Source organism: Athene noctua, chromosome 14, assembly GCF_965140245.1.
Source record: "Athene noctua chromosome 14, bAthNoc1.hap1.1, whole genome shotgun sequence".
Lineage (NCBI taxonomy): Eukaryota > Metazoa > Chordata > Aves > Strigiformes > Strigidae > Athene > Athene noctua.
In genome coordinates, this window is record NC_134050.1 from 18,801,355 (window position 1) to 18,824,083 (window position 22,729).

Below are 22,729 nucleotides of genomic sequence, written 5' to 3' on the forward strand. Positions count from 1 at the left end.
GAAGAAACAGTACTTGGAGCATTGCCACTGATTTTTCTTGAGTTACACCAGGGAGGAACATTCGACTTGCAGAGACTAGTCACTAACTGGAAGAGATGGCCTGGGGCTGCAGATGAGGGCTTGACCGCACACACGTGAGACTCAGCCACACAGCAGCGGCTGCAGGATCACGGTCAAGTCAAGCTTTTACAGAGGAGCTTTCCCTGGGAGAGCTGCCTGTGTTTAACCTTGCCAGTTCTGGGGGCGGCGTGTGACAACAGCCTAAAGACAGACACACAGACTTTAGCTGCAGTCCAGCTTGCTCTGCGCAAGCAACAGCGCTGCTGCATGCAGAGGCAGAGACATTCAGTGGGAAGGGCCAGCTCGCAAGTGGGTCATTATGTCTATTTATTCCCAGTGTAACGCTTTCCCAAGATTGAGCAGCTTTCAGGCTGGTTTTTGTTTCTGTGCATTTGTGTGTGTGTGAGGCGGGGAGAAATGTTTGGCCCGTTGACTGAGCTGAGGAGGCTGACAGTTCTCATTAAAGAGGCTTTGCCTTGCTGGCTGCATCTCAGCTAAGCAGGACTCTGCACCTTCAAACAGAGGACCAGTGAGTTCAGTTTAATACCTGGACGTCGGAGCTGCAAATAGTATTGCACAGGCCAGTTAGATGCTGGACTGACTGAGTCAATGAAGTGCCAGGAGTAACTGGGCATGGAGGAGCACGTGAGGTTTCACATGATCCTCTGTTCAAAAGCAATCTGGAGATGGGAATATGCCTTTGGTTACAGCATTTCAGTTGCCTGAAAAGCAAAATGCATGCCAAAATTGAATAGGAAAGTATTCCTTTAAGTCGATGTCATCCTCAGTTTCATCATCACTAAAAGACACAGGAGACAAGAAGTCTAAGTATGCCTGGTAAATTGAGATTGTGTTTTATGCCCTTCTCCCACCTGAAGTTAATGCAGAGATGGGAAAGGATTCTGACTAAGCCATCCTGCCGAGAATGATTGATTTGCAGGGTTTACATGAGTGTGTAGATACTACTTATGGAGTCTGTTTATTCTTCTGATGACAAAAGCACACAGGAATGATTTCTCCCCCCTCAGGGAAAGGCAAAGAGGAAAGAAAGGAATGTCCTTTTTTGTTGCTGTTCTTTGCATTGTAAAAGCATGCATGCACTTGATTTGTATCAGTAAGAATGTTTTCTGGGCTAATGTGAAATTTATACATGAGACTCACTGTCAAGCAATTGCAACACATGCCTTCCAAGGGAGTTGCATTGCACTGACAGTTAACACAGATTCCTATAGTTTATAATCAAGAAAACTGGTCCACTGACTAGTGCGGAGTCTGGGAATGGGAGCCTTGCTTCAATTCGATGATCTTTATAGGTCCCTTCCACCTTGAGGTATTCTATGATTCTGTGATTCATTACTTCAGCACAAACACCTCGTTGGCTTTTGTTGTCCATATTTCCCAAGGATACCTGCAGTGCACCTGTTCTCACTGTGATCCTTTGGTACACCCAGCATCTCTTTTATTGTTTATAAGGAAACAGAATAAAAACAAAGGATGAAATTCATTCACCTCCTCTGACTTCAGCTGTCTAAGCCAGCTACCCTAGCTCTCAAAATACCCAGTGCTGAGAAACTGATATCTCCCCAAGGGCTCTTACACCAGTCTTAGGCTGAGACAAATCATTCCAGAAAGGGGCTGGAGAATGGGTTAATTAGAACAAGCTGAGCTGAATCCTGCATAGGTATAGCACAGACTGCCCTGTTGCATCACAGTGATGACCCAATAAAGATGGAACTCTCAGGTGAGAGTGGAGAAAAACATGTACCATTCAACTCCTATGTCTATTCAAAGTCAAGGATTCCCACAGTTTTAAGATTAGCGATACCATAATGAAACAGTACACATGAAAGTAATCTGATGTCAGCTGAAATGATTTATTATGAAAAAGAATTAAATTAAAGATTACTTGGGGCTCAGTACCCGCAGCGTTTTAAAACAGAAAGCTAAAGGTTAATGCACTTCATATCTATTTGGTCAGTTCAAAAGTATTCCCTTCAAAAGAATTCCCAAAAGCCCACACAGAGCAGGCTGCAGGACACTGAACTCTAAGAAAGTCACAGTCCTCAGTTCTCTTTCAGGTTACAAAAGACCAAATTCCTCAAGGCAATGCCTTCCTTGCATACTCTGAAGGTTTTGTTGGACCATTCTGATCCCTGTCCGCATAAGATACTATCACCAGTACCCTTGGAGATGCTAGCTGGGAGTCAATCATTTATAACACAAATCATAGTCATGTAACCAGCATTGAGACTGAACGTCAGTCACCTGACATACAGCTCAGAGTTTGGTGTTGGCAAATAATAAAAAACACCAGTGAGGAAAGGGCTCACAGTAAGGGTGCAAATATAATCATTTTGTACTGCATGTGTAAAACATGTTTTTTACACTCCTGATGTTGTGCTCAATGTGCAGAAGGAAAAAAGCACCTTGCTGACCGAAGTGCAGCTGTGGAAGTGATTGCTGTTTGTCTTCTAAGGGAAATGAAGCAATGCCTGTGCTTATGGTTTTACAATGTGCATTTTCTTCAGGGACGACTTTTGAAAGGCATCATCTGTCTCTAGAGTTCTTGTAATAACCTTGGTTTATACACCACCTTGGGATTAAAGACATTAACCACCTTGCCCTGTTAGCAGCATCACTGAAACAGGGCAGTTTTTTGAAATGCAGTTTATTCTACAAACATTTAGAGTAAAATCTTTAGCTAATTTCCATAAGTGCTTATAATACCAGAAGGAAAAGGCACAAGAGAAGTATGGTCATTTGAAGGTTACTCACAGTTGCTTTCTAAACTACTCACTTGCTATGGAAGCATTAAATGGGAGCTGAAATGTTTATTTTATGCTCATGTTCTCCTCTTTGAGCATTTTGTTTCCACACACGCACATTCATCTACATGCACGTATGTGAAATGGACTTTCTTATGCCCAGAGCAAACCAGTTCCACCTTCACTTCGTGACTCCTTTTTTCATGGCAGCAAATGCATTTGTGTTCCATTTCATTGGCCTCAAAGGAATACCTATAGAAATGAGATTTGCACATCAGTCTGGTGCCTGTTGTCTTCTCAAACTGATCAGTATTTGCTGCTCCAAGTGGAGGAACTTCTAAGGAGCAGAGGCGGAAAATTTCCTATTCATTTTTCTGCTTATCCATAACAGTCTTTGCTCGGGATGCTATCAGCCATGCAGGGCCAGATCATCTGACACCAATGGGGAAAATCACAGTAACTACAGTGGATTTTGGATGAGGCCCATTCTGGCAAGGCAGAAAAGAACAATTCATGCAGAGACCAAAGAGCAGGAAAAAACTCCACTAAACACCAGAGCTGTTCAAAACCCACATAAGGACAAGTTTAAGAACAGGTAGTTAATAAATTTAGCTGATGCCTTGTCAAAGGGATCTATTTTTCTACCTAAGATAAGGCACTCCTGTCACACTAAAGACATTTAGTCACATTGCTAATGATCGCTGTTCTGCACACTCGGTTCCATCAACGAGGTTCTTTTAAACAGCAGAAAGGCGACAAACAGCTGCAGCCCACTGGTGACAAGAACCCAGGAAGAGCAGGCACGGGGGAGGACAGAGAAAGGTTTCCTACTTACACAGTATAGGTACTGCATGTCCCTTCACAAAAGGGCACTGGGACTGGAGCAGCTGACTTACAGTTGTTGTGGACAATAAACTGCTCTTTCACATTGCGTTTGCATTTATGCGGCAGGTCGATACCTGTGTGGGAGAACATTTCTGTTAGATTTCTTCAGACTGGGGAGTAAATGTTTTGAAAGGTATCTTATAGGAAACCAAGGGCAGATCATCCCACCAAAATTTTTTACAGCTCAAATGATAACCAGAAAAAACAATGACAGGGCGAAGAGGCACTAGTTCAGCAAAGCGATTTCCTGCTGGTCAAGGTACTTTTTTATTTGCAAAACAGCTTAAATGTAGACTTATGTGTAAGTCCATGAAAAGATACTGTTCAATCAAGACCTAAAGGAGACATGAAGGATTTGGTTTTTTAGAAATTATTATAAAATGACATTTAAGCTTTAGAATTTTGACTCTAGAATTTTGGCATTTGTGACTCTATAACAACCTATGATTTTGAGGTGGATGTCACAGAAGAAAAGACCCTTTTTTTCCCATGCAGTTTCCAGATGGAAGAATACAGAGCATATTTGATACAAAATTTCTTATCTGGACTATATAGTTCAAACCAACAGTATTTCAACTATTAAAAAACATAGAAAAAGAGATCAAAGAATTCTAGTGTCCTGATTGGAAGAATGAGGCAGATTTTTCGCCTCAGCTATAAGTGGATTTTTAGCTTCAACTGTGAGATACAAAACAGCACTGCTGCTCTAAGAACAGCCTTCCAGTCTGTGGAAACTGAAGACTCTCAGTGCATGCAGAAACAGAACTACAAGCAGAGAAGAAGGTAACAGTAGTGGACTAGGGAATCAGTGATTTAATGCACTCACATGTTTTACAACAGCCGTCTGAAGTCACATCAACTGTCCCCTGTATTGAAAGCAAATGTAATCAGAACAGTTCAGATGCACATATTGCTAAGCAGCTAGTAGCAATGATGAGAGTGCAGGTATAATCTCTCATCTCTAACCAATACAGATTCCTCATCAGACCCATTTGTCTACCAATTATCTATAAAATGGCTTTAAAAAAAATCCAGCAAAGGAGGGAGTGAATTTTCTTAAAACTATATATCCTCTCAGAAGCCAATTAAGATGTCCGGCAACACATGCCTGACCTTAGGCAGGTGCTATTGAAGCCAGCAGAAAACACCCAGCCCCAGAGAGTGGCAGCTGCTTCAGGAATTGAACAGCCTGACCTGCATAGAACCTACGCCAAAGCTAATTCAAGTCAATGGCCATCTTTGTCCCTGCTTTGGTTTTCAGATCTGCTGCAAAGCCCCACAGAGCTTCTGAAAGTTACTGGAAACCACTAATGGCTGAGACCCAGGGCTTGAAGGGTGCCCCTTGCTCATCTGTGTAAACCTTCTTTGCTTAGTGATGCACCACGTACCAGAAGACACCGAGTTCATCAGTTCCCCCAGGCGTCCATGGTGAGTTACCATTTGGTCCATTGTATTTTGTAACTGGTGTTTTTCAAGTGATGAAAAAGACAATCTTGCTATTGCCCCAATATTCTTCTCTTTCAAGTTCTAGTGCTTATCCCACAAGTAAAATGTATGCGTTGTTTGCAAATAGTTTTGTTTTACTTCCATGGGACACTCCATTCAGGACAGAAAAAGCACATTTCCTTCAAACAAGGATGATCAGCTCAGGAAGACCAAGAAATACTGAAGTGGATCATTCAAAACAGTAGAGAAATCTCCCAGACCATCAGTCTTTTTGTGGCTCTAAAATACTTACTGGGACACAGTTTGATTCTTCAAACGGTAGGCAGACTTTTACTGTACTAGTCAAGGAAAACTGTCCCGCTGATTCAGTGCACGTGTACTGAGTGCAGTTATCGTATGGAGCTTTGTAACTCTTTCCAACCTGAATAAAAACAGGAAAAAACCCTCAACCCAATATAGTATAGCAGAAAAATAGAATAACACAATAGTTACACAGTCAATGAACTGGCAGACGGACTGGATTGTTCATACAACTCTGAAAGTGCTGAGAAGTGTAGGACTCACATCTGCAAATTATGTACCAAGCTCACCCACTATCAGCCTATGCAAAATCCCTTTTGTGGCCACCTAAGTGGAAAGAATCAAAAGCTGGTGGCAGAATGAGCATAGAGGTATGAACAGAAATGCCAGAAGGTAGGTGTGTTAGTGCACGTGGAATAAAATATACACAAATGAATAATAGTTATTTTAAAGGATTTCAACAGTTTTATTTTTTAATAGGTGGAAGAAAAGCAAGAAGTGTGAAAGAGAAGTCTTCATCATTGAGGTTAATGGATAAATGCAAAACCTCCTCATGGAAACATAAAAATTGTATATTGGCACGGGAGAAGTTAGCATGCACAATAAATTATCAAGGAATGAAAGGATAAAATAGAAAAGATACAGAATAGAAAAGATACAAGAGCTACCAGAGAAGCAACAGCATGTAAGACAGTAGTCACCAGTTGAGAGAGGAGTAGCAGGCTGTAATAAAACCAGAGAGCTACCCTGAGGCTCAGCCCATGTCTACGCTCACAAGACGATGTATTATTACCTGGGCGTGTTACCGAGGCACACTACACTCTAGCAGCTACGCCACTGCTGATTTCTGCCTCAGCAGGTTCAGAACTAGTGGTAGTACAGCTGCACCAGCTCGCTCACACTACGCAGCCCTGTATCTCCAGGGCAAGATAATGACACTGTTTCCAGATCGGAGCAGTATGATGTGAAGGCAGCTCACGTGTCTCTGCAAGAGCAGTACTACACAACATCATCATTCCCTCCAAATTCTTTCCCTCTGCTGCATGTCAGGAGGTGGGGGTGTAACATGATTTCCATTCCTGACAGAGATGCATCATTTTCAACACAATGGTGCCTGTGAGATGCACACAGCAGAGAGCAGCTGTATAAACACCTACATTTACTTTGGAAATACAGACATTTTAAAATCTCCTACAGGTCTTCCCAGCCTCAGAATGTATGACACTAGTTCAAAAATGCTGAGGTCTTTTTGATAATTCAGCTGTCTGTGCAGGGCAAGGGAGTGCTTACCTCAATGGTCACATTGCCAAACGGAAAATTTGCCACACATGCCACTTGCTGACACTGGCTGCAGCACTGACCCTCCTCTTCCACGTAGCGGAAACCCTGTGGGAATAATGTTTCCATTTAGCCATGTTACCTGATGTCTTGTTCATGAAGCAACTTTGGATCAAAGCCACGCTGGAGATGACAGGAGGAAACGGGCCAACCTTCTGGTTTCATTTCTGTTGTCTTTAGAAACCTGTTGGAACAACTTTAAGCCTGACAATCAAAGATGAAAATTTCTTTCTCTGATTGAATAGTGACTTCTGGGCCCTTCATTTACCAGGAAGACATTGTCATTGTCTATTCTTTGGGCTAACACACAATCAGACCAAGTAAATCAATTCAGCAGATGATTACTTGCACGATATACCACCAGTGCTTGGTCTGATATGATTATCCACAAGAATTGCTGCGGTCAGATATGTGAAGATCACGCATCAGTTTTTTCCTCCCCTGTGTTTTAGGTATCCATTGGTCTCTTGGAGGGTGTGGCTGGCTTCAGGATAAAGAATAATGGTTTTATCCTTTTGTAGGATTGGTGGTGGGTTGGCCTTAAATGGGCAAGAACGGAAAAGAAACCACTCTTTTCTTACATTCAGTAATAGACTGAACAGCTTGTGTGCAGACTCTCAGCTGACTGTGTCTGGAAACATATAAACCACCGTGTGGTTTCTTCACAACCTTAACTTTTGGGTGGACAATGGGCAACACCAACAGAAGGACAGAAACTTTGTCTGTCAGCAGCTGGACTTCTCTTTAACAATTGTTTTTGCAATTGTTCACCCTCAGGGCATCTTTCCAAGAGTGACCTCTAAATTTGCTAGAGCAAAAGTAACCAGCACCCCAAAAAGGAATTTGCAAAAACATATAGTAGAATGTTGTATCCTGCTATCTTTCAGTGAGGAATCAGTTGTACTATCCCAGTTTTATAGTGCATCCCCTCAGCAGCCATTGTTTGTGGTCAGGGAGGCTGAGCACGCAGCGCTGACCTGCTGGCAGGTGGTTTGGCATTTCACTGGAACACACTGGATGTAGTTGGTCCGTGTCACAGCGTCCTGCTCATCTGTGCACACGCAGTCCTCACAAGAGCTTTTAGGCACCATTGCCCCAGGCTGGAAATACAGAGGAGAGAAGAGACAGGAAAGAATTCACTGGGTTCTAGAATAAAAGTAGATCCGCTGGACTATGAATGCTTATGTTTGGGATTTATTTTTGGAAGGATTTCCTGAAATGAATACCTCCAGATCTCTAAAACCTCACACTGACAGTATCACAAAGCAAACACAAGGCTGACACTCCCAAGTACATCAATCACATTAACTGAGTAATTATGTTATCTCATATATTCCATGCATCAATTTTCACTCAGTTTGACCTAGTAATTAATCTTGCAACGTCCAATGAGATTTAAGATTTGTATTCAATCACAAATCTGACTTCTCAATTTTAAAACACAGGTAAAATCTCTAAGCAAGCTACTGGCCTCTAGTATTATTTATTCAGTAATGTTTCCAATAGTACATAAGACTACTGGCAGGGAAAAAATTACAGGCCATTCTAAATCCTGATTTTTATGTGAGTGTTGACAATAACAATTTCAGGAAACTGTCTCAGGCAGCATTAACCCGTGGAAAGAAGTGTCTGGAAGAAGACCTACCTTAAATTCAACTCCTTCAGAAACACATACACCTTTAGGTACTGTAAGAAAAAATAAAATTAAAAGGATGTGCTAGGAATGATATAAACAGTTACTGTACTCATCTCTGAATTGTGAGTGATTAAGAGGAGACAAAGAGTAGAACTAGGCTTATTCACTAGCTTTAATAGCCTGGTCAAAAGGAGGGGAAAAAGTAACTAGTACATGGTGCTAAGTGTTACTTGGAAGCCCACATGTAACATCTGCTCAGAGAACAGCCCCGCAGAGGACTTAGGAGTAGTAGTGGGTGGAAAACTGACTGTGACCAGCAATGTGCGTTCACAGCCCAGAAAGCCAACCGTGACCTGGGCTGCATCAAGAGCAGTGTGGGCAGCAGGTCAAGGGAGGGGATTCTACCCCTCTGCTCTGCTCTCACCAGGCCCCCCTGCAGTGCTGTGTCCAGCTCTGAGGGCACCAAATAAAGACACGGACCTGCTCGAGTGGGGCCAGAGGAGGCCACAAAAATGCTCAGGGGCACCCCCCTGTGAGGACAGGCTGAGAGTTGGGGGGTTCAGCTGGAGAAGAGAAGACTCCAGGGAGATCTTAGAGCGGCCTCCCAGTACTGAAAGGGGCTACAGGAAAGTGGGGAGGGACTCTTGATCAGGGGGTGTAGGGCTGGATGAGGGGCAACTGTTTTAAACTGAAAAAGGGTAGATTTAGATTAGATATATGGAAGAAATTCTTCCCTGTGAGGGTGGTGAGGCCCTGGCACAGGCTGCCCAGAGAAGCTGTGGCTGCCCCCTCCCTGGAAGGGTTCAAGGCCAGGTTGGACGGGGCTTTGGGCAACCTGGGCTGGTGGAAGGTGTCCCTGCCCATGGCAGGGGGGTTGGAACTGGAAGATGTTTAAGGCCCCTGCCAAATCAAACCAGTCTGTGATTCTACGATTCTATGTTATGTATGAAGTGGAGACGAGTTCTATAACCTGTATGTTCCATACAGAAAAATCTATTTACCTCATGTTTTCTTACTTATACTTGAAATTAGTTGAGGCTTTCTTTATTGCTAACCATCTTGCTAGTAACAGAGCCGATGGGAAGCTGGGTCAGGTATGTCAATCTGGAAATATAGTTTGGCAGAAGAACTTCTGGAAGGGTTCAATGCAACCAACATTCAGTATCTGATCCATAACTTTGAATACCTACAGAGAACCTGCAGCAGTTACTATACCTCCACAAAAAAACAAAAAGCTCCAAATGTAAAGGCTGAGAGGGAAGGCGAGAGACTACTGCTTGTGATTTTGACTCATTTAGAAAAAAATGGTTCAACGAATAAATAAAACACCTTAAGGAAACATGGTACTTACTACAGGAGAAGATAGGACAACAACCACCCTCAGATATAGCAACCACTGGTTGGAAGCCTAAATCACATGTTGTTTTGTTGATAATGCAGGCTTTTATATCACATTCTGCAATAGACAACAGAGATGAAGTAAGCCAAAACATCATCTAGAAATAGATGACTCTTGTACCAGCCATTTTTGGAGTTTGGGACATGTTCAGGTGAAGTATCTCTAAGCTCTCTCTATTGTAAAGCTCTTCCCTGGACATGTACTTCTGGCCTTTGTTCCTGCTTTGCTTCCCCACTGGGTGTAATCTTTATAAATCTCAAACACCCTCACCTCAGAGATGCGAGACATACAAGTTGGAGTAAAGGTAAATGACTCAGAAAGTGAAAAAAAATGAAGAGGTAATAGATGAGAGCCAAAGATGCAAGGCAAATCACCATGACAGTGCCCACTGGTCCCTCAAGGCATCCAAGGAGCCTAATGGACCTCTGCCCAGCATCATAAAGGGATGAGGAACAGAAAAACATCCCATCAGCATTGCCAGGATTCCCTGTCTTGCATCTTCCTACAGGTTCTGGGAATGGCCAGGGTTAGGAGCAGGCTGATGAGGAGGTCCTGTGCTGTGGTGAACATTTGGGACTGGGAGTGTGCAAATGGAAAGGTGAAGGCAAACATATATCAAGAACCTCCACAGAAGGCCTTGGGGGAACCTGGAAGATGAGCACATCCTCCCTTACGGGATAGATCTCTGTGCAAGGATCACCCTCTCCTCTCAGAAGGGAGAAGGGTCCTATGAAACACCTGGTGGTCCCAGTGATCCATGGGGGTTTTTCCAATGTAAATATCTGACAGGTCATGGCACTAGCTTAGAATACAAGCTGGACCAGAGGAGATCTCTGCTGATAGCAAGATCTCCTGATGTGTAGATGGAAGAAATGACCACTCCAGTGCATTTATTTGAATCTGGTACCTGAGGGGTACCAGATCTCACTTGAGGATTGCTGCTAAAGGCAAATGATGCTGCATTATGACATCTGAATTATCTACTCACCACAGACTGTTTCTGTGCAGCATGGGTCATCCAGACGTGGTTTTATTTTGCGTACAAAGCCCTCTTTAGTGCAGTTGATAGGTGGAGATTGCGCACAAGGGCGGGGGAAACAAGTGATATTCAAGGTCGCTTCATCGCAAGCACAGTATTGACAGTTGTGCTCCCAAGCCTCTCTAGGCTGTGAAAACAATAGGGACTGTTCAGAGAGCCAAAACTAACAGCATAATATTAATGGATGCCTGCTGCAAGACAGTGTAGGGCTGGGTTGTCCTAATTTATTATGCAGGAAAATCACAGTTCAAATGCCAGAGGGAGGAGAAGGAAGAAAAAGTGCTATTATCGGGCACCTTCCCTTGCAGGTTTACGAAGGGAAGCCTGGTCCTACCAGCGAACAGTGATTCCCACAAACTGCTATTTCTGCTTCTGTACCTCAAGTGATTAATAAAGTTCTGGAGTTTAAAAAATCTGCTCTTTTCTTCCCCACTGCCATTGCAGTTCATTGATAGTGAAGCTTAGAATTAAAAGAAGAAACTCATGCAGTCATTTTTACAGGAGGTCACAGCACCCAGCTATCGTATAAAGACAGTATTTTCCTTTTTCTTACCTGTTTCACCGACCCATCTTGTGCAGTGCAACCTATAAAATAAATTACAGATTACTTTAGGGGCAACTGAACTGGGGAAAACAACAGAAGCAGGATGACAAAAATAGAAGGAAGGTCTTGAAATCTGAGAAACAGTCACAAGGAGAGAGATCCAGAGTGCAAAGTCACAGGTTGTGTACCCAAAACATCTTAAAAGATCCTCCTCTTTATTCTCTTGAAAGTTGCACTTCATGCATAAGATCAGGCAGAAACTGCCAATTTGAAACATTCCCAGCCTAACTAGAAAGAGTCAGTATCAAGGTCTCCCCCATTTCCTCTGTACCCAGAGCAGTCTGCCTTAATGTGCATTCTAGTCAAGCTCTTATCTCCCCTTCCCATCCCACCATTTACATTATTTCTTACCACAGACAGAAACACAAATGCCATCATGATCATTCAGCAGAATTTTTCTATCAGGGCAATAGCATCCCTCAACAAACACTGGTGTGTTATTTTGGGAGGTGAAGGAGTCCATAACGACTTCTCTGCACAATTACAATATAAACAAGAATGAATGAAAGGCAGAAATGACAGGGGCAATCAGACACCCATCCCAAGCGAATGTGAACTTCCAGTCTTCCTTGGCGATTTTCAAGTTATGGACTTGAAAAGTGCCTTAGGAAATGACCCACCTGCTGAAGCAAGTGTTTCTTTTTGCTTCCCCACATGGCTTGTAGACCTGATCCTGAGGACAGCTGGCCTCTGTGGAGCATTACAACGCCGAGGTTAGAAAGCCCAGACCCATGTACCCTTCGATGCACGATGGACGCACCACGCACGCTAACGCAGCCCACCCCATGGGTCCGCACAGCCCAGGCTCCTGCCCAGAGAGGGTCTCCCTGCAGCTTCAGCAAGAGCTGACAATGGATTCAGCAAGGTGCTTGCGACAGTACCCCTGAATCCCTGGGTCCCCCTGAGCGGAGCAAAGCACGCGGAGAGAAGCTGTGCGTTGCCATCTAGTGATGAAGCTCCAGGTAGCACACAGGGCTCCTCAGCAGAGCCGCTCAGGAGGGACTATTGGACCTGTTTTCCCCTGGTTTTGTACCAGTTCTGGACTGGAACAACCTCTCTGATTTGTTCTTGCTTTTTCTCAGGCCCAGAGCAGCTCAGGAAAGATTGAAGCCTGAGGAACACAAACAGGTGTGTGGGTGAGGAAAGAACAGAGCGGAGTTTCTTCACCACCAGCGGGTCTTTCTCAGGCTTACCGCACTGCCCATTGGCCTGTCTCCTCCAGTCCACGCAGACCCCGTGGAGCCCGCACAAGGCCGCGTACATCTGCATGCTCTGGCACTCAGTGCTGGGGTGCCGCTTGGAGCACCCGCTGGCCACACACGCCTCGTAATAGGGCTGGGGGGGTATCACACCATGGCACTGCGTCAGGTTCCTTTGCAAAGCAAGGAGACAGACATGGCATTTCACTTCCTTGGGCTACTTCCAAGGAAGAATTCAACTCAGAACCAAACCCATCCCCACCCAGAGAAAGCCTCAAGGTAAAGATAGAGCTACAATTTGCTCTGATAGGCAATACATGCATACAGTTTAAGAATGAGTTTTATCTCCCATTCCTTACAGTGTTTTGAAAGCAAGCAATTTCATGTCGGTCTGATACCTTCAAAGAAAAATCTCCTGCACAGCTCACAGCTATAATTCTATATGCTGACATTTGTATGTCAGCATGTTTGACAATCCTGTTTTAAACCACAAAATCATTTTAAAAACAGACACACCTTTGCTTACTATATTCTGACTGTGTTCCTTTTCCTCCAGAGCTTTCAGATACTGAATTATAGTTAGTTCCTGGTTTGCTTCTCCAGAACTGGCAGGCAGAGGGACTGCCAAGCAACACACACTACTAAGGGAGGACTGATTTTGATGATGCTGCTGAAAAATATCTGACAAACTCAGGAACATGCACCTATCAGTTTGCTGCTCAGTTTTTCAGGATATGCTAGACTTCATATTTTCATCATGTCCTATCAGTAGTTCACCCAAGTCATGTAGTGAAGCACAAAATTATCTTGTGGACTTATTTTTCTGGCACCTGTGGGAATTGTCTTACCAGATGATTTTACACAGATTGGAAGGCTCACAGTGCTGATGATACTCAATTTCATCTGGTTCTAAAACACCTGGATTACAGTATCTGTTGGTAGGATCTGGGACTTTCCAATCTAATCCCATGTCTTCGAAGGACTCGATAACCTCACCATTCCTCTTCATAGCATCATCAGACTTCTGATTGGTGCAGGTACCTGGTAGCAACATAGAAGCAAAGGGACAGTTCAAGGACAGTTGATGCTGATGAAGACACTTTTAGAGAAAACCTGGAGGGAAGTTCTCCCTGTGGGAAGGTAACAGCAACATGTAGGGTCCTGGATGAGTTCACAAGAACTGTTTGTAGGAAGATAAGGCTAGAAGAAATAGTTTGCTAGTTACTCATGAAAACCAGAGCTGACATGTTGGTTGATGCATTTCTCATGGTGGCTGAAGCAACTGAGATGGATCTGCCTAGCACAGGACTCTCCAGATTTCATATATTCCCATACTGAGTAGGTATAACCAAGAGAAAGGGTTTAGAAAGAACCTATCTCCATCCACCAACAGACTGTGAACAGAACAAAAGAAAGTGACTTAAAGCTCTGTCTCCTGACAATCTTTCCACCAAACAGAGATAAATTTATCAAAGTTTGTGAGCAATAGAAATCATTGGAGTTGCAAGCATTTAGAGATGTTTACAAGGGGATGAGAGAAAGAAGGAGGAAAATTTACTGCATTCGTTACCATCAGCTGATGAGGACACTCACCACACAGTCCCATGGTACCGTTATAAAACATTCTGTAAGGGAGTTTTATGTAAAATGCAAGTCGACTGTAGGAGACATAGACTTCTAATTCAGGTATTTCAACTATGACGTAAAGGCCAGAACTGGTTATCGTGATACCATTCTTGGAAATGTCTGGAACAACTTTCTTATCATTAAACAAAATCTAAAAATAAGAGAAACAAAAGGTTTCTATGGACATTCTTCCAGTTTGTGCGATTGGAAAGCAGAGCAGAAAAAATTCAGACCTCAGGTGCACCAAATTAAGTCTGTTAAATTCAGTCATTTAAGCAGTTCTGTATGATTCCTTTTTAATATGTTGTAATTTATATTTGAATACTCATGTCAGGAAGAAAAACACAATTTAAAATTATGTGATAATTTCCCAAGTTCTTAGAATATACAAATTTTTGTTGACACAAAGGAAAAAAGAGAGAGAGAGCGCAATGTAATTGCATTTCCTACCCATTCCATTTTTTACAAGCTTCATCCTTTGTCCTGACAGGACATTTGGCAGTAGAGTAATATAACTACAGTGAAATAATATTGACAATTCATTTTAACACAATGCTTTACCAAGTTCGTTTCTTTTCCGTGTTCCATTGCTTGTGTCAGAATAACAACAGAGTTGGAATGAAAAATGAGAAGGGACATTGAACAAATCGCTCCATCAACGGCACCACAGTAGTAGTTGTCTATATGAATCCAGAAGTTGTGATGAATTGACTTCACGAGGACATAGGTGCAGTTTTCTTTAAAATGATAATATGTTCCATCAAAAGTCACATAATGCTCATTTCCCCATCCACTGCAAATACCTGGAAGACAAAGGTAAAAATTTAGCCTAGTAAGGACACCTATCTGCTCTTAACAGCCAATGTTTTAGATGGGATTTCTGTTCCATTACATCTTACTGAATTAATATGAACATAATACAGATGTTGACCATATAGACTTGTGTTTCTTGAGGCCCAGCTGGGCGTAACGCGAGTTGCAGGAAGTCTCCTGCGGCAGTACTTACACTGACACTCAAAGACTTCACAGCAACCAGTTTCATCGTAGTGTTTTGTGAATGGGAAACCATTGACACAGAGTTTCAGTTGCTGAGAAGGGCAAGTCATACTGGACAGTTTAATATTATTTCCTTGTCCCAGGCAAGTGGCAATCTGGCAGTTTCCAAAATTCCATGTTTCATTAAACTATTGATGGATTGAATAAGAAGAGGAGAGGCACATAACAAATTAATGTAACACAACTTGTAAAATCACACACAGCTACTACGCTCCATTCAGTTAATTGTCTAGCATGGTTTTATTTGCTATCTACTCTTTCTCTAGAAACTTGGCAATATGATACATAAAATAATCAACAGAACCTTGATAATCTAATTCTGTTCTACAATATTTTGCATAGGACTCAATATTAAGGTCCTGACCACTTCTGATGATAAAACACTGCCAGATGTGGTTTCCTAGCCTTTTTTCAGCTTAGGTAGTTCTGCCCACACACAATCATTTAGATGTTTTAGGAGAACAGAATAATCTTCAACTTATTCCCTCAATTATTTGGGAGCTTCTGGTATACTTCTAAATCATCTAATTCAACCACACCTACAGTCCAGCTATAGCAACAGTTAACAGCATCAGAAAAGTACACCAAATTTTGGCTGTCCCACCTTTCTGGGAGGAATGAGCCCAAGACAATCGCTCACAGGAGCCTCTGTGGAAGCAGGAACCTGGATTGTTGCACTGGGAGCAGATACTGGTGAACAGGCTTTGGAGTCTGGATCACAGATCTCGAGGGCCTCAGCATGACCAGTTTTACACTCTGCCCAAATTAATTCAATCTGACACGATGCATTGCAAATGGAGTAAGCACAATGACCTGATACATTCACTGCCAGAGAAATATTTTCTCCTGCAAGGACAAAACCCAACTGTTAGTGCAGGACTCTGTATGGAACTGGTAACTGTCCAGGGCTATGGGTCACAGACTGGACACATAGCCCTGCATTTAACTAACTGTGTCTGCCTGTACCCCATGGCCACATTGAGGTGTGACTGTCTGCCTGCAACTCCTTGAATTCACTGACTGAACCAGGGCTCAATTCATCCAAATGGCAAAGGCTGAGGGAAGGCCACAGGTGGCTAGTCTGAAATTCTGCTCTTAAATGCATTTAGTGGGAATTGTAAAACAGGAGAGAATACCGAATACATCACTGCATGCATCTGGTCTTCACAAAGAGCAGGGGACAGGTAGTTCAGGAGCTACTAAGAGATGAAGAAGAGTCTTCCCTCCTTTGTTTTTGATATGTGACTGTGGATTACAAGCCCGTGTTCAGCAGTTTGGAATTCAGGGTTTTTGCTGGAGTCCACTAAAGGTAGCATCTAGTATAAGCTTCCTTACACCATGGATATCCAAACCAGGACAAAGTTGTAGGGTATGGGGGAGTTGTAGCTCTGAAGGTGATACAGTTCAAAGTCATAACAACTTGTGGTAAAGTGCAACTGCAGCAAGCTGAACGAGCACTTGCTGAAGCACCTTTATCTAACAGTACATCTTCCCACAGCAATGGTGCAGAAAAAAATTTGCTTGGTTTCTCACCCATTTGTATCAATTGTCCATTGTCATTGCAGAAGCAGGGAGTGGCTACCACTGACGATGGAGGTGCAGATGTTACAGGTTGCATATGTGGTTCTGCAGGAAATGAAATAAATTAATATTCAAATCTTCTGCTACTCTACTTTCAAGCTCTACGTCATCTATTACTTTCTCTGCAATAACAAAAAGAGGAAAAAATTAATCATTTTTATACCCCCACCACATTCTGTACATGTACACACTAAAACCATCCTCTGTATTTGTATACACTCTCTCTATTACACTGTATGCTACTAGAATAATGTACACACACTCCCCCTTGTAGTTTTTCTATATAGAATACAATAAATCACCCTTCTACTATCACTCATTCATTTCAATTTAAGCTTTCTCTGAACTTTCTAATCCTGCAGGATTTAACCTGACTTTGGAGAAGTGATTTCCAGTGACACTCCATTTTGCCTTTTAATGCCTTGTTGTGAAGAATCTGTTGGTTTAAATACAGACAGTTTGTTTAGACATTTTACTATGCCCCCTATGCTCTGCTTTCAGTAGTCCTTCCTTTCCTACCTATTACTCCATTATATTTCTTATTCCACTTGTTAACACATTTAATAAATACCAAACGCATGGTCTCACCATCAAGTCTTTAGCTCTTCCACTCCCTTGAGTAGAGAAAATAACTTTGAATTTTCCTTGTCCCCTCTGTATAATTTGGTACAGGGATAATAAACATTTTCTTATGCACTTATTTTTCTTTGCTATAATCATGTGGCAAAATTCCACCTTTTCTTCCTTTCTCTTTACATCTTATTTTCAGTTCATTCACATCCCCTTCACCCTGCAACTTCTCTTTTGGGAAGGGAGTAAACAGCCAAGGCAGTTTTATTTTCTTGCTTCAGTGACCCATTTGAGACTGACTTATTCCAATGCAGAAAACAGTACAATAAGAACCACAGTGTGATATAGGTGATAAGAAGGATAAAACCAAGGTTTTTAAACTAGGTTTTAAAATTCTGAGACTAACACCACCAGTGTCAACTGTGGTATGCCCAAAGTTTTTGTAAAAGCTGTGCTGAAAAGTGGCCAAATATATCTCTTCTCTCTTTACCCCATTGACAGTAAGAAACTATACAGATTACACTTTTGGTCAACACCATGAGACCCTTGTTCCTGAACCTTCAACTTCCTTAAATTCTGTGCTTATCCTAGACATGCAGTAGGAGTCTTTTTTCCAAGATGGAGGAATCTCATTACCATTACAGACATTCATAAAGTCACCACCAAACCTCTCATAAATCTAGTACCTTGTGCTGGTGTGGATGGTGTTCTGCAAGGGATGGGTGTTTTAATGACCTCTCCGTTAGGGCCACAGACAGCATCACCGCACTCGGTCCCATATACTTGGCTGAATACAGTTTCATTTAAGGCATAGGTCTTTCCATTGTAGCAGCAAAGGCAATCTGAGGCGCCAAAAAAGCAAATGCCATGGTAACAGGGGACACTTGTAACGTAAATACAAACAAAAAGAAAACCAAACTCTCCATTTACCCTTCTGTAACTGATCATCCAACATGAATTACCTGGCTGAAAAACTTTCTCAGTTTCTACTTGAGAAGTTGCACTGGGAGTCTACCTCATTTATTTAAAGTGGGCTGGATTTATGTTGTTGGTGGTGGTGTTTCTTGGAGTTAGCATGCATAGAGGAATTACTGGCTGATGAAAGCATCAGAACTGGCACCGTCCTCACACAGCACAGAGCACAGGTCCATTCCCTCTTGGCAGGGAATGTGACTGGGATTGCTGCCTGCCGAGTGATCAAACACTGGCTCAGAAGGTGTTGCACAGCCATTTCCATCTACTAATGAGGAACATGCAGTGATAAACAATTTCACTTAAATTTATAAGAAGCCCTCCAGGTTTTGGAGAATGTGCACTCAGGAACCCAAGGGAATATATATCTATTACTGTAACAAAATTAGCAAAACTGATTTTGTATTGTCTGCTGGGTCACCCTGCATTTTGGGATGTGGTTTCTCCCAGATATGGGAATGAACTGATATCATACCTTAAGGAGTCGTGCCCTTTAGGCACACAAAGTTGTCTCTCATGAGCTAGCTGTCTAGGCTTATTACGAATTTAATAGACAGGAAATAGCACCTCTACAAGATTTGTCCTCTTTTAAAAGTGCTTATTAAAACAGGTACCATGAATGGCCTGCTTCAGACTACTTTCTGTCCATCTTCACTGACTACCAAGGAAGTATAAACCTGGAGAAGTGGCATTTACCTGGGTGAGATGAATCCCACACTTCGCACCTCTCTGCTTCCTTTCTGTGATTATCCTTTAGATAGTTCTTCAGGTCAAAGGCTGCATTTTGCTTATCAAAGTATATCTGTGCACACATCCACCTACTGAGCTAGCTAGCTGGAGTCCTATTACCAACACGCCTGCAGTAACTGTGTTGTTGGGTTGTTTCAGTCCTATTATCACTCAGTGAAAGGTGAGGATGGTGAAAAGTTACCTTTGGAGTCTTCAATACATAGTTTCTCTTCAGGGTCGCTGAAGATGAAAAGGAGAAAACTTGTTTTATTGACTTGAATCAGTATGTGGAATAATATGCGCCAAGGTATCTACTTTTACATAAAAGCCTACTTCTGGAGGATTTAATTATAACTGCCATTGCCTATGAACATAAACCAAACATTGCCTATCTTGTCCTTTCCAGTCTTCTTCTACCTCTCTCACCATCAACTGACCTACCATGAAGTGCAGTTGGGGAGGGAGACGCACTCCCTACTCTCCTCATCAAAATATGGCTTGTCAGGACTGCACTCAGGGTAACAGCCTGGAAAGTTAAAGTAAACAAAGCATTCTTAGTCTGCTTTACATAGATCCAGGGAAAACACATAAATACCTCTATCAGATCCATTTAATCCCCAAATGGATGCGGTCCCTGGATGAATGTTCCTTACCCTACCAATTATTTTTCCACATCCTCTTTTTCCCTCTGTCCCAAAAGTTTTAATTAACTGTTTGTCAGTAGATAATGATTCATTGCAAATTTAGACTGAATGACTGTTTTTCTATCGCAGGTTTAAAGGCAACAGGCAAATTATGCTATTAATGGCACCATTACATGGGGAATTCCTGGTGATGAATGGTCAATGAGTTTCTGGGGCAAATCGGGTAGCCCTTCAGCAACCTTGATGCTTAAGACATTGAAAACCAGACAAATATGTTCAACTCCCATAAACTGCATAGAAGTCAAGCAATAAAATAATTACCTTCTAAACTGTACAGCAAGTTCCCACACTTGCCGTGTGGGTTCCTGCAGGTCTTTAGACAAGGGGCTCCGCAGGGTTTATAGAACCACTCATGTTTGTCAGGTGGATTGTAATAATCACAGAACACGGCTGGAACAGAAGAATAAATAACCTCCAGTTCTCAGACACCAGGCAGGGGTTATTTTCTAAATCTTGTAAACAAGAGTTTGTTTAATCACACATACATAGCGATGTCAGAATTCTGCTCTTTATCTCCCATGTGCCTGAATGCATGGAGCACTGCTTGTCTGTGTGCATTTTTAGTGCAATACTTACGGCAAATGGCAGGCGTTCTCCAGTCAATACAAACACCAGCTCTGCTACAACTTCTTGAATAAGCAGCAACTGAGGTACAAAAGCACTCACAGTCTCCCACACTGTCACAGCCACAGAAGTCAGAAACACAAGATTCATAATATGGTATGGGGTTGACCTGTCAGAATACCAACAGATCTGTTACCACAGAGGTACTTGGTGCCCTGTGTTTTAATGAGAGAAAGGGCTCTGAATTTCTGCCATCAGATGGCAGTTTCTTTGGCAGAACCAGGCCGAGTTTGTGACAGACTGGGTTTGTCATGAAGGAGCTATCATATTTTACAACAGGTAGTTTTCTATTTTCACCTGCCTGGTAGAATTAGACTAAATCTTCTCATTCTCATGTGTGTAATACGGGCATCTACATCCAAAATGTCTTTTCAGTGTAATTTCTGCAGGACTGAACTACCTTGCTTTGGGTTAGCACAGCTATATGGTATGTGCACTCTCTAATCATTGAGAGACAGTGATTAAGTGAGTATAAAAGGAAATCCTATTTCCACTGAACTTCACTTCTGTTGTGTTTTAACCTGTGCCAACATGAACTAACCAAGGAAATTAAGCCAAGTTTGCTTTTAAAATGGCTTATTAAATTGCACTGAATCTATGCATAGACATTCTCATTAAGAACTAGTAGCATTGTTTCTGTTTACATTAATTCAATTTCTGTCTAAAAAAAGAGACAAATAATTAATCTCTTCAGGTAAATTGAATAAATTTTCCCAAGGATACCCATACAAACAGTCTTACGCTAACTTATATCTAGATTTTACAGATACCTAATGTTTTACTTCTAAAAGTAAAGTAGCCAACTATTATCCTCTTTGTCTTCAGTTGCTCAAAAGAGGCACTGTTGTTTCCTCAATGCTGTGCAACAGTATTCAACTGGTATAGCTGAGAGAGGTAGCCCTTGTACTTGACGATGCCGTGTAGTAGCTTTTAATATTAAAAATTTGTGTGCAAATGTGCTGCATAATAGCATCAAATACCTCGTGTGAAACCACTGAGGATGAGAGAACAGGATTACCTTACTGTGACAGGCTTCAAAGATGTTACTCTTAATGATGCTGCAGTGCTTCTGTCCCAGGGCAGACTTGAAAGGTTGATCAGCACACAGGTCCGTCATGTTTAGATTTGAGCAGGTGCTTGTTATTTTCCAGCTATTTCCAAATTCCTGGATGCTCATCTCCATGGACTGCCCTCTGGTTGTGAAGTCATTCCTTGAGCGGCCATCAAAGTCCCCACAAAGGCCACAAACCTTTCCCTGGGTAATTTGTGTTGACAAAGTAAATGGCTTGGTTATTTTGAGTGAAGCCCACTGGTTGACAGAAATACACTACAGAACAGGCCAAGGTAAAATAGCTGCAAATTTCTAAGCTGCCATCAAAATATGGCTTAGAAAAAGCTGAACTTCAAGTGATAAGATCACTCTGTTAACCCTCATATACTGCAAAGTGTTTGACTTCATTTCTAGCTCCAAATATTCTGGAGAGTTTCATACTGACTGAACAATGAAATAAAACAGAAGACATGACCTGCTTGCTTCCTTTTGTCAACCAAACTGAACACTTTTCCACCCCCTGCTTTTCAAACTGGGACTTCAGTTCTGGATACATAACTTTGAGTTTAAAATCATAGGTCTTAATCCATCTCATACTTACCTGGAAAGATGGTGCCACATGAACAACAACAGTAGTCTTCTGGTCCCACATGAAGTTCATCCCTTGATTTGTTTCAATCACAATATAACCTCCTCTGAGATCCACCTTGTAATTTTTCTTAGCTCCTGGGTCAGTGGCTATCTCTTGAATTCTTCCTTCCAAGAGCCTGATTTCACTGCTCTACAAGGAACAGATACATTTCATGGAAGGAAGTCGAATAGAAAACTTTGTGTAACAGCACTGGTATTCTGCCTCTTGTCCTTCATCTGAATTTTTCTGTAGTCTTTGCGCTACATCTTAGTCTATCACCAGACATGTGAGCCACAGACGAGACCCACTGAGTTCAATGGGAAACGTCTGCTCTTGCGTGACAAGCCTTACCTCATGGCCACAGAAATTGTCTGCATTCTAGATGAAATCTGTTCTGCTGGCACAGCAGCTCCTGAGTGCACAGGCCACTGGGCACGCTAGAACACCCCTTGTCATGCTGCTTTGTTTCACCATCCCCTCACCCCCCACTATGGGAGAAATCTTTTTTTCTGTG

The 22,729-nt window shown here is 42.3% G+C and overlaps 1 protein-coding gene across 1 annotated transcript in view; it reads right to left on the minus strand.

Moving 5' to 3' along the window:
- Positions 1-2,902: 2,902 nt before the first annotated feature.
- The window catches only part of LOC141965789 (mucin-5B), a 45,738-nt gene continuing 25,911 nt past the window's right edge, over positions 2,903-22,729 (minus strand). The window contains exons 22-47 of the mRNA XM_074917781.1: positions 22,186-22,365; positions 21,552-21,788; positions 20,486-20,642; positions 20,171-20,299; positions 19,647-19,731; positions 19,408-19,445; positions 18,191-18,346; positions 16,887-16,979; positions 15,958-16,199; positions 15,304-15,481; positions 14,859-15,100; positions 14,265-14,448; positions 13,520-13,712; positions 12,666-12,844; positions 12,093-12,162; positions 11,824-11,945; positions 11,422-11,453; positions 10,818-10,995; positions 9,782-9,886; positions 8,440-8,480; positions 7,772-7,894; positions 6,747-6,842; positions 5,449-5,577; positions 4,537-4,576; positions 3,661-3,784; positions 2,903-3,077 (exon numbers count right to left, since the gene is read on the minus strand). Coding sequence (XP_074773882.1) covers positions 2,903-3,077; positions 3,661-3,784; positions 4,537-4,576; positions 5,449-5,577; positions 6,747-6,842; positions 7,772-7,894; positions 8,440-8,480; positions 9,782-9,886; positions 10,818-10,995; positions 11,422-11,453; positions 11,824-11,945; positions 12,093-12,162; positions 12,666-12,844; positions 13,520-13,712; positions 14,265-14,448; positions 14,859-15,100; positions 15,304-15,481; positions 15,958-16,199; positions 16,887-16,979; positions 18,191-18,346; positions 19,408-19,445; positions 19,647-19,731; positions 20,171-20,299; positions 20,486-20,642; positions 21,552-21,788; positions 22,186-22,365 — 3,528 coding nt within the window. The remainder of the gene's footprint in view (positions 3,078-3,660; positions 3,785-4,536; positions 4,577-5,448; positions 5,578-6,746; positions 6,843-7,771; positions 7,895-8,439; positions 8,481-9,781; positions 9,887-10,817; positions 10,996-11,421; positions 11,454-11,823; positions 11,946-12,092; positions 12,163-12,665; positions 12,845-13,519; positions 13,713-14,264; positions 14,449-14,858; positions 15,101-15,303; positions 15,482-15,957; positions 16,200-16,886; positions 16,980-18,190; positions 18,347-19,407; positions 19,446-19,646; positions 19,732-20,170; positions 20,300-20,485; positions 20,643-21,551; positions 21,789-22,185; positions 22,366-22,729) is intronic.